This window comes from Scomber japonicus, chromosome 15 (genome assembly GCF_027409825.1).
Source record: "Scomber japonicus isolate fScoJap1 chromosome 15, fScoJap1.pri, whole genome shotgun sequence".
In the NCBI taxonomy this organism is placed as follows: Eukaryota; Metazoa; Chordata; class Actinopteri; order Scombriformes; family Scombridae; genus Scomber; species Scomber japonicus.
In genome coordinates this window covers 18,057,921-18,070,153 of record NC_070592.1, presented here as the reverse complement: position 1 = coordinate 18,070,153, position 12,233 = coordinate 18,057,921, and the positions used below count along the sequence as shown (strand labels likewise).

The 12,233-nt window shown below is 40.6% G+C and overlaps 1 protein-coding gene across 1 annotated transcript; it reads right to left on the bottom strand.

Annotated features, from left to right (window-relative positions):
- Positions 1–1,545: 1,545 nt before the first annotated feature.
- galnt12 (UDP-N-acetyl-alpha-D-galactosamine:polypeptide N-acetylgalactosaminyltransferase 12) lies at positions 1,546–9,347 on the bottom strand. Its single transcript, XM_053333859.1, has 10 exons — positions 9,001–9,347; positions 7,944–8,113; positions 6,822–7,011; positions 6,470–6,655; positions 6,189–6,306; positions 5,576–5,752; positions 3,837–3,968; positions 3,491–3,604; positions 2,450–2,605; positions 1,546–1,872 (listed from the first exon to the last, which is right to left on the bottom strand). Exons 1-10 carry the CDS (start codon positions 9,345–9,347, stop codon positions 1,735–1,737), a joined length of 1,728 nt encoding a protein of 575 aa, XP_053189834.1. The 3' UTR covers positions 1,546–1,734.
- Positions 9,348–12,233: the final 2,886 nt, after the last annotated feature.

Below are 12,233 nucleotides of genomic sequence, written 5' to 3'. Positions count from 1 at the left end.
ACAAGTATACAAAGTGCTCATCTGGAGGATTTGGCTGGCACAGGTCAAAAAGATTAAACTTCTGCTGCACACCTCTGATACAGAGCAGGAGAGGTGGTGGTAAAGAATTGGGAGAGGATCAGAAAATCAATAAGGTAGCCATCTGGCATTCCCAGCACTCTGGAGACACCCACAACTGTCTACTCCTCTGATCAGTTTCCCTTGGTCCCTCTGTATAGCCTCAGGGACAGCCACACATGTGACCACAGCTCAGATCAGGGGAGATCTATAGTATAGTTGTCTGATTGTTGTCTGATTGTGACGGATAGAAACAGAGGCAACATGTACAAACCAGAACAACCCAGCAGGGTGTGCATACACTAGAGGGAATGCCTCCTTCCTTGTGCATATTCTCAGCAGGGGAGCATACATACTGTAAGCGTGCAGACATTTTGTCATAACTCTGACTGCTGCTCTCTTTCTGTCATACAATATACATTCAGTACAAGAGCTTTTCCAGAAGGGAAATCTTAAAATAGATTTTTTTTGGTATGTTTTACATCAGGCACTTAATGTGGGCTCCAACTGGACAGGTAAGATGCAGAAGATCCCATTCCTACCTTACAGGTACACTGTTTGTGCATTTACATTTACCAGCAGTAAATGTATAAATTCCCATTTAGTTAAGACTGAAGTTGAGATATGTCTGCTGTGAAGCTATGAAATAAGTTATTTCAGTCTCATCTTGAAAACACATCATTTAAAACAAACAGCATGAAGTAAATCTTTAAAATATGGCTATGATTTAGTCTTTTGAAGCTGCGCATGATTTAAAGAGTAGTATCTAGTGACACTACACTAAAAAAAAAGAAGCTTTCTACAAAAACCAGCAAAATGACTCGTGTCATTTTACTTAAGTTAGATTTGCATTGCAAAGTGACTTGAGTCAAAGCGGAACAGAATAAGACTGGAGTTTTTCTTGTTATCAGTAGTTAGGTGATTAAGTTGAAGAGGTACTAGGTACTTGCATTAATGCCTGTGATCTGAGGCTTTTTTTCTAAGCCACTGGTGTGTAAGAGCAGCAAGCACTCAAAATGTCCTGAAAGGTTCTTAACAAAAATACCTGAAGTCCCAATTTCTCTTGACAAACACAGGACACAGTGATAGAAAATAACTTGCAGAGAGGAGTGTTGGCTCCCTCTACAGGAGAAGATGAAAATATTATAAAATGCTTCATGACTCTGAAAATGCCAGCTACTAGCTCACAAGAGGTTCTTAGCTTGTTGACAGAGGTATAAAGCATTTCTTCTCAGTCAGAAGGATGCACATGTTTCAGTGCAAGATTGCACCAGTAGTGGAGTTAGTAAACACAAAAAAAAAATCCAGCATGTACAGTTGTGCAGGTTATCACTAATTCTCAAGCATCTCCTTGATTAGAAAAATCAATGTATATTCCAGTAGGTTCCTGTTTCCCAGCAACACCATCCAAGAAAGAAAATCGTTCCCATATATATTCACATAATACTTCAGAAAGTAAGTACTCAGTATAATTTCATATTGGTCCATTAAATCCAGCTGGCACAAAAATGTGCAAACATTGATGTTTGGAGGAGAGCACATGTGCCTCCTCCTTTGGGCTCCTTTTAGGGCAAGGCAAACATATCAAAAAACATTTAGCAATTCAATCCAGTCAAATCCCTCCTCAGGATATGGACCTTGAATTAAAATATTACTGAATATGCTAAGATGATACCATTACATTCTCTCCTCAAAGAACCACTTTTGGTGGAGACTGTCAGAGCAGGGTTGGAGTGATGGGGCTGGCGTCCCATTGTCGGTCTTATCCACCGCTTGAACACACTTCTGGCTTGTCACGTGGTACAGGCTGCCATCCTGAAAACAGCCAGATGTAGAGTGAGTATTATAAAGAAATATATAGGAATAATATTACAACAATGTAACAGTAATACATATTACATAAATAAATCACTCAAATGGTTTCTGCCAGCTAATACTGTTTAAGAGCACAACAACTATATTATATATTAATTCTGCTACTAAGGCTAATAGTCTATGTCTAAGAAAATTCCACAAGAAGCTTGGCAAGGTTCCATCACACACCTCTTTTTCTCATGCAACATTGTGTAAACAGATAATCAAACTCATTCCATCTTTCACTTTCACTGCCATCTCGGTATTTTTAATCTCATGACTACTTCCGCTGCTGTCTCACAATACACACTCAGAGATAAAAGCAAGAACTATTGTTAAGCCTGAAAAGTTGTCTAGCAGGAAATGTTTACAATGTAATGAATTAAGTATTATATGAATATAACCTGCTTTATGCCTGAAATCAAGCACAGTGCCTGAGAACTTTAACCCCTGCACACTGCCTCTTTTTTCTTTTTTACACATGGTGAAATGTATCATTTACAGGTACAGACACTAAAACCTGAGACAGACTCATTACCTCTCGGAAGACAAATTTTTGGTCCACTGGCAAAGGTTTCCCTCGCTTTCTGCACAGCTGGACAGTCAGGTATGTGCTGATGTTGTCACCCACAATGCATCCAGCAGGTTCCCTGGTGTTGTAGCGGATCTCACCATCCGCGGAGTATTCAAAGAACTATGGGAGGAGACGCAACAGCTGGATTTCCATCAATTTTTTCACCATGTACACATGTGTAAATGTATATGTGGGACTCAGAAGAAAGATACATAGGTAGAAGGCAAATGAACATGGTGCACACACACACACACACACACACACACACACACACACATAGACACAGACACAGACATCCACAGACCGTTAAGGTTTTGTATAATGCACTCTCCTTTGCCTGTATCAGCAGAGGAAGCATATCATTTTTCAACCTGTGATATGCAAGAGAGTCCAATATTCCCAGAGTTGTAAAAGTGCAAGAACAAAGTCCTGCAGCATATTGTAAAACAAGAAGATTGTATCCTTGCTTTAAGGCTGCCCGAGCTGTTATTTATGACTATGATTGTTGCTGTCTTAGGCAAATAGAAAACGGAGTCATGGATGATAGAAGAGTAGAGAGGGTCTGTTTAAAGTTAATGTGATATGAGATGGCTGTGAGGAGGAAGGGAGTGGGAAGGGAGTTAAAGAGGAGATGACAAATAATGAGAAAGGGAAACTAAAAAGTTAGGAGAAAGATGAGGGGGAGGAATTGCAGAAAAATAGAGGGTGGTGGTGGTGGTGTGGGGGACAGTAGTCTAGCAACGAAGTGATGAAGCTGGGTCACACTGCTTTGTGGGAACACAGAAACTGACATCTGAAGAACTATTTTATATTCATGTAACCAATATGTTGGCATAACTCCTGGTCACTGGAGATGAATCAATCAATTATAACCTGAGTATATCACACATGATGACTAATAACATGATGTTTTTCAAGACATTTGTACAAACCAGGTTGATTTTTCACCAAACCAAAAACATTTCTACAGCCTGTGGCCTAAAAAACTAATGTCCAGTACAGTACCTGGTTCTGACCCATGCCGTGGCACGGATAGAGGATGACTCTTTGGCCCTCCACCACATGTTCATCTTTAGGGTTGTAGTCAAAACAGTAGTTGGTCTTGCCACGGTTTTTCAGCTGTAATTAGCAAAAAGCAGTCGCATTGACGTTTTAATGCAATGATTAAAATACTACTTACAGTCGTTCATACATGGATGAGGACATTAAAGCCAAAGTTAATCTCAAGGTAAGGAAATATCAGCTTTTATTCATTAAAAAAGTCTCTTGCCTGCACCACTCAGCCTGACGAGACACGATCAAACTGGGGAAAATTAGTAAAAGGCATGCAGTAATTTGAATGTGTTCTCACCATTCCAAACATGCCTGGGTGATCCTCGGGGACGTGAATATCAGGGTAAACATTATCCAGGTACCACCTGAAGTTCTTACAGCCCAGCTTCTCTCTAAGCTTCTTCCGCTCCGTCACGTCTCCAAAAGCCTCCTGGAAACAAAGACCACAAATGACACACATACAGATATTCATAGTGTGACTATGTGCTGAATTAGTGTACAAGTATACAATAGCACCATCTATAGTTGTTCTATAACTCTACACAATTCATCCTAAAAACACACCTTAAAACAAACTAACCTCTTAACAGTTGACAGCTTCTACATCCTGGTCAAATAGGAGCCAAGAGGTTTGACTATTTATTTAACGTGTGTGTGTGTGTGTGTGTGTGTGTGTGTGTGTGTGTGTGTGCGCATGAAAGGATATTCACTCTCAAAATTTGCACATGCTAACGATTAACAACACACACATATCCTCAAGGCACCTAGCCTGCTGCAGGAAGGGTTCAGCAAGGACTGCAGGATGGTTGGATGTTAATGGTATGCCCAAACACACAACTAAGTGGCCCTTCATCAATGTATTGGGTCAAGAGAGAGATTCCCAAAGGAGATGGTCCTTTATCAATGGAGAGAACCAGTTTAGACTATCAGAGGACAGTGAGGGTAAAAGGAGCCACTAGAGGTCAATCCAATGTGCACAAAAGGCCAGACATATGCCAATTAGCAGAGTAAAAAAGGCATTAGGAAAACAACAGAGACATGCTTACAGATGTTTCCCAATTTACTCTGTTTTTTGTCTCTAACAAGATCCAGTTAATTTAAATTTTCATGCTGTGTTATTATTAATTATCTCAGTACTGCAAACATAATTCAAATGGATTAACTCCTGCAAATCCAATATAAAACAATAGAGTTTGGCCCACCAGGATGACAGGGAACATTAGTCATGAATTTATAGATTTGGCCACTACATTGTTGGCTTGGAACTATGTTTGGACTGAAGGTGGAGATGTGGCATAATGATAAGCTATCAGTTTCAATAAAGGCTGCAGTGTGTGAGTGTTGCCACTGCTTTGAGAAAGTCTGCAAGCTCTAATAGTTACATTAGGAATATGCAAAGAACAGCCTGACATATTTCACTCTAAGGTGAGACTAAATACATAGTAAAATATCTAAGACAGCCTTGTGAGACAAGCAGTGTAGTTCAGAGACTTCGGTGTATTGGGCTTGTTGTGCCACCGCGAGGTTGGCAAGGCTACCTCCTCTCAGGGAGATGAGCACCACCTGATCTGTGTTTAGAGAGGCTCTCCACTTAACTACACTGTCACACACTGGCCCAGCCCCTCCCACGCATGAGCACACACAAAGGCAGGGCACCCCGTGGGTTAGCACTGCTCTCACCCTGTCAAGGACAGGTGGGTGACACCCATTGGCACAGTGTGACATGGAAAGGTGGTAATCACACACCGGAACGGCCTGACACCACTGTCACCTTGGGTGTCTACCGCTCATGTATCCCAAGTGTCACTTAATCAGGGGAGCTTTTACACCACAACAGGGCCACACTGTGTGTAGTTTGTGAAAGAGGGGAGTACATGTCATTTTGTGCATGTGTGTGGGGAACTGATTAATCGAACCGTGTTGCTACAAAAAATACACTGCCTTCCCAATACTCCTTAAAACCTCAGCAAATAGGTTTGGTTTTGTTTGATACAACTAAAGAACACACATACACACACACCATCTGTGCAAACTCACCAGTCGTGCGTGGGGATTTCGATGGTAGTAGACTTCTTTGTATTCATCCATCCAGACCTCAGCAGCTCTCACGCTGTTCGCAAGAGCCTTGCTCCGTGAGTAAGGGGCCTTTTTGGGAAACACATGACCCACATGGGAGCATGGGTGGATCTCCAGGCTGCCCCCACACTGCCAAATCTGTGGGATCAACACCACCGCCACCACCACGAGGATTTGGTTAGTCTCTCAGCCATGATTCAATCACACAACATAAAGAGGAGCCTTGTTGTGGAGGGGCTCACAAATTGAAAAGTTTTGTTGATGGAGGGAAATATTCTCGGTTCCTTCCCTTTGGGCAATTGCGGTTATTGGAAGAAAGGGGTGTTCAAATTCTTTGCTGTAATTTAAGTATTGAGCTCTTTGGCCTGCTTAGTTGTTGTTTAGTCATAATTATTTCAGTATGGTTTCACAGGGAATGATGAGACTTATTTGATACAGAACTTGGTAAATAAAAAACAGATCTGGTTGCCTTTTTAATGCTCTGCTTTATGTCTTTGTCACTTAAAGTTAGGGGCTTGCACATGCGGAATACATGTATATGTACATGAGCACACACAAAGACATCATTTCTTACCCTGAAGGAGAACTCCAGATTCTCTCCTCCCCAGACCTCCATCCCTGTGTCATACGTCCCCAGATAATGGAAGTAGTTCTTGCTCACAGCAAACAGACCACCTGCCATAGTAGGAGATCTGAAGAGAAAAACAACAGTTCACACAATGAGTATCATTCATCTTAGATATTTTTAATCTTCTAATACAAAGCCAACAAGTCATTCGTCAGTGTGGGTTTTAGTGGTATAAGAATTAATGTAAGGCCTATCCTGTAAAGTTGTGGGAGATCCAACACACACACCTGATGACATCAATGTCTGAGCGACGGCGTTGCTGCTCTTGGTCTGGGACGGTGTGCCAGGTAAAGACCAACCGCCAATCAAACCCCCCAATCTGAGGTTCACCAGAGTTCCCTAAATACTGAAAGGTGTTCCAGTCTATCACATCAATGACAGGACACACCACAGCTGATGGCTCCTCTTTGATCCTGGTGGAGAAAGGAGAGAGGTCAGGTACAAACAGCCCTCCTTCAGTCTGGTTAAAAACTCAGTTCTTCACTCGGTGACACTTCAGCTGGAGAGTTTCTAACCACAAGGCCACTTTTAGACAATAGAGAAGGAGTCCTTTCATTTTCCTGCTGAGGGCCCTCTCACCTGTGAAGCAGGGGCTCTAACCAGCCCTCATGACACTCGCAGTGACAGTCCAGAAAGGTCAACACATCACCCGTGGTAATGGATGCCCCTAGCAGCCTGGCCCGCACTAATCCCTCTCTCTTCGTGGCCCGGATCAGACGCACCTTCCTCAAATTTGAGATGTAGTTCTCCAATGGCTCCTTTAGGTGAGCTTCAGGAAATTAAACAAAAAACATATCTGAAAATAGAATCAAGGCCATGTTCGTATTGAGAGCAGTAACATTTTTCAAAAAAATCACTTTGAACATAAAATGAATAAATGGAACAAGGGCAGTAGAATAATTACAATCTGCTACACACTTCAAACAACAGCAGCTGGTGACGCTGATAAAGACAGAAAGAGAAACTGTGCTGAGTTATCTTAAAAACCTGTGGTTCACCAACAGTTGGTCAGCACAACCTAGTTTTCTAATCTCTTTTTTTGAATGTGTGACTAAGTAGTTTTCACCCTATATACACATAACTTCTCTTCTCCTTCTCCTTCTCTTTCTCTAATGTATTCAGTAAATGAATACAAACATAATTACGTGGCGGGGCATTGATTCATTTCCAGGACTGGGAGCCAAAATTATTTAAAACCACACCCTTAAATTGTCACAGCTCCTCATACACAGCCTGAAGACAGACATAAAAAAACACACTGTGTGACTTCAAGCGGCAACACCCTGAAATCCTTGATCATGAATCCCTCTTTGGTTAATATGTAACCAACTACACACTTTTTAGGTCTAGAAGCAAAATACCAAGGTGTTTTAAATGATATTCTGAATATTCACCTGGAAGATTAAAAAAGGCCCAGACACATCAGTGACACCGATAACTGTGAGACTATCTGGATGTGTATAAGATTACCTTTCTCCTCCCATCAAGATCTTAGTTTCATTGCATGTCACTACCATCCTGTATCTCTGTTAACTGCCAACATGTCAGTCTACCCTCGACCTGCCTCCCACGTACTAGCGACTGCCACTTGTCTGTGTGCCTCCTTGCGTGACTCTCTGACAACATTTCTGTCTTTTGTGACTGTCAACCTGCCAGCCTAGCCGCCAATCAGCCTGTCCGTCTCAACGCGTGCACTGTTACCTCTGTCGCTGTAGTCGTCCACCAGCACCACCTCTTTCAGCAGGATGTCGGGGGACGTCTCCAGCACACTGTGGATTGTCCTCAGTAGGGTGGACCATGCCTCGTTGTAGAAAGCAATCACCACAGAGGTTGTTGGCAAGGACCGGTAGTCATACTTCAGTGTTCTGCAACTGGATTGAAAGGAAGGATTTATATATATTGGGAGAGATGAGGATGAGTGACTGCTTAAGACTGTGACATACCTTTATTCTATATGAAGAGGGCTTGAGTTGAAAAATAACGTCCAGGATATTGAATGGGGAGGTGCTCATGTTCCCAGTAAAAACACTGTGTGTAATGTGCAAATAACAAAAAAAAACACGCCATGTGCTGAGTTCACAGATGTGCGTCATAAGATCATAGATTTTGCATTAACATAATATGTAGTGTGTATAAGGATGTAGAGGCCATGTCAGAGGGGGGCCCAGGCCCAGGCATTGTTGATGAGGCCAGCAGGGGCTGGGACCCCCCACTGACAACAAAAACTAAGACACTGAGATAGTAATTACTATTCCAGTCCATCAGCGTATTCTACTCCTTTAATGACTCCAATGACTCATTAGCAGTTACTAATTTGGGTTTTAACTCTGATGTGAGATCCACACTGTGTAAAATGTGTTTTCTTTTCAGCTTTTATTTATTTAGTCTGTTGTTTTAATCCTGCTATGTGAAGTACTTTGGGCTGCATACGTGTATGAAAGGTGCTGTAGAAATACAACTGAGCTGAATTAAAATACTTATAAACTTTATTACAGGGCGATATAATATGATATGATATATGATATAATATGATATGGTATATGATATAATATGATATGATAAATGCTATGATACAATTCCATATGATACATGTGATATGACATAATGTAATATGATGTTTTATGATATAATACAATACATGATATGATGTGATGTAATATATTTTGTGGTATATGATACAATACCATACGATATATGATATATGACACAATAGTATACAATATGATATTAAAGGGTTGACAACACACTGGTTACTTACAGTGGGTTCCATCTCTCTGGCAGCCTGCGGTGAAGTGACACTTTATCACTGACATAAATGTTTATCTGATGTTTTTTGATGCTTTCTTCTTCTTTTAGCTTCTCCTCTCCTTTCAGATTGAGTTTGACAGCCCTCCCCATTTCACCCAAGGCATTTAAATCCAGTGGGGGCTTCTCATAGACGGGTTTCTTTAACTGTTCATTCGTAACCTCTCCAGAGGCCTCTCGTCGGTTTGCCTCACTCACGTCTCCGGAGCTGTTCCTGAAAAATAGGACATATCCTGCCAAAGCGGCTCCAAAGAGAAGGAAGAGTAACTTGGGTCGGTTCCTCCTTCCCCAGACTGCCATCGTGTCGACTCAAAGTTGGGTTAAATTTTCATGCGCCGTGCAGCTGCAGACCGTTGTGCCTCTAAAGTGCCCCTTTCACTTTCACCACTTTCGACACGTTTCCGTCTCACTACTTCAACTTTATCATTCATTCTTCCAGACCAAATAACGTCCTGAACCTACACACTTTACGTAACTTTTCATTCGTTTTGAGAAATGTCCAAACTACTAAACAGTTGAGCTGAGTGCGGTTACTTCCTCAGAAAAACTCAGATTGTTATTTTAACGGACTCTCCTCCTCCACCTCTCCTCCTGAAGTGTGTGTTCAAGAGGTGTGTGGAAGGATTAACGATGTCGGATTAGCTATCTCACCGGATTAGCTAGCTAATGTTAAACTACCTGAACACTCCCATTGGACACAAAATAAATCTAAATCAAACCAAAAGCTTTGTACATCGGCTTATTTACTTTTCCACAAATCAAAAAGTAAAGAAAAGTAAAGCGGACTCGTTTCAGCTCGTCCTTGACATTAAAAAGTGATAACCGCTATGAAACAAGCTATTATCTCTAACAGCCTACAGTTCTCGAGAAACAGGCTAAACTTTATCACCAGGTGTTATACAGACTTCTGCCCCCAGAGGCTAGCATGCACCTCGCGGGAGTGCGCACAGCTAAAGGGGGGGAAAAGGGGGGCAAAACTGCCAGACATTGTAAAGATTTTAAGGTAAAGTACTGTTTAAAACGATATAATCTTATTTTTCGGGTTCATCAGTGATGATAAATGATTCAAAGTCTATCGTTTTTTAATGTGTGCCTAACATGCATATAGCGTCCACACTGTCATTTATATCCGGGCAACTTTGAATGCAAGAAAGAAAGCTATAATCCGCACACTGCAGCTCCCAATGCAGGTACATTTATTAGGATATCACCATGTGTGCGCTACTTTGAGAGTTTACATACTTTGGTCACTTTTTAGTCTGAAAATGTGAATTTCATAGTCATATATTTAATAATTGCGTTGCGATAATAATAGGGGAAGTATTGGCCAACTCAGCAGCAATAATCAGTTCTGCCGAAGAATACCTGCACCCATTAAGACTATGACACTTTAACCAAAGTTTGATAGGAATCTGATTATTTTATCAGAGAGAATTTGATACCCCACATTGTTTTTTCACTTTTAAAAATCTCATTTTAGTGGGACAGGCTAACCATCTGCAATAAAAACACATAAACAAAAGTAAAAGAGTTCACCTCAAGAAACACTGAGAGATTATTCAAGGACTAATCATGTGAGTAATTGTATCAAGGAAATGCTACTACTGACACTAATAAAACATTGATGACTCTTAACGTTCAATAACTATAGACTTCAGATCATCTGTCATCAATGATGAACCTGACAAACAAGACTGTATTGTTTTTAAACAGTACTTTGACTTAAAAATCCAAACAATGTATGGTAGTGTGCCCGTCGGCTGCGCGCGCGCTCCCGCGAGGTTCGTGCCACTCTAGGCGGGCAGCAGAACTCTGCGTAACACCGCTGCTTGAATTAGAAGTTTGTCTGTGTTTGAACCAGTGTCAAGTTAGCGAGCAGCTATGTTTCCCGTTTTGTTTCAAATTAAAACTCTGCTTGCCTTAAAGACCCCTACAGACATATTTTGATGTAGAACACAAGATGAAAAACACTCTACATTCAATAATAATTTGTGTCTTCAACTATTTTTAGCTTTTTTTTTTTTTTTACATCTATATTTTATTCAATTTTTTTTTTTTGCAGAAGTTTAACGACTGGTTACAAGATGTGTCCTACTTCACTGTAAAGTTTATGCTCCTGTTTGTGCACTGCAGGCTTCAAGTTTCCACATCACACTCATGTAAACTGAATACTGGACCAGGATTGTCTCCCAAACTATTTGGGATGTCACAAGTCATACTCTTTCCACTCCCAACCTTCTGGTGTCAAACTCTGCACATACATCATTCATAGCACAGTGAAGCTCAAATTCAACTATAAGAACAAGAAGAGAAAATGTTTTTTGAGTGGAGGGAGATGCTCAGTGAAACGTATAATGAAATGTATATCAAAAATACATAGGTTAATATATGATCTGCAAAGGTTTCAGCAAGATGTTAAGAATGTCATATTATCTGTCCCTGCACTTCTGCTGATTCTGTCACTGATGTTTCATATTACAAAATTAATTACCATCATTTTGGCATTTTATATCTTGAAGGAAAACTATTTCAACTGCTTTTTATTAGTCCTGGAACACCAGTAAATCTACAGGTAAACCTTTTTGACCTTAAAGAAATCACGAGCAAACACTTCTCTCTTCACGCTTGATACATTGTTTGTTTTTCAAATAGCTGACATTTAATTTCCTTTGAACCCCTTCCTGGCTCTTACATGTTGTAGCATAGATGAGTCACATGTATTGTATCACAACACATTTTTCTATATCCTATATAAAACACATAATAATCACTAAATATGTAGTGATAAACAAATGAATATGTGAAATAGGCCAGTGGTTTTCAAAGTGGGGTCCCCACAGCAGTCCTTAAGGGGGTTCCAGAGGGTCCCTATAGAAAAAAGGAGACTCATTTATTGTAACTGTAATTCCATACATACAGTAAGTAATAAAATGATGTGAGACTGTCTTGGTCATGGGTTTTTTAAAACTTTCTGTAGGGTTCCTTGAAGTGAAAAAAGTTTGAGAATCACAGAAAACAAGTTATTTATTTATTCTGCAACATTGTGAAAGCATTGACCCTGCCTGGGTGAATGCAGGACTGAAAATCTTGGGTGGTCTTATATACACGCAGCCATTTGTCATCAATTTCTCATAAAATTGATATGAAAACTCTTGACACCAAGGATGAAATCTGACACAAAATGTA

Coding starts and splice junctions, on each gene's coding strand:
- galnt12 (XM_053333859.1), bottom strand. CDS start 9,347: ATGGCAGTCTGGGGAAGGAGGAACCGACCCAAGTTACTCTTCCTTCTC. Junction 8,114..9,000: donor CCAGAGAGATGGAACCCACT/GTAAGTAACCAG, acceptor CTTTCAATCCAG/TTGCAGAACACTGAAGTATG. Junction 6,656..6,821: donor TTAGAGCCCCTGCTTCACAG/GTGAGAGGGCCC, acceptor TTTCTCCACCAG/GATCAAAGAGGAGCCATCAG.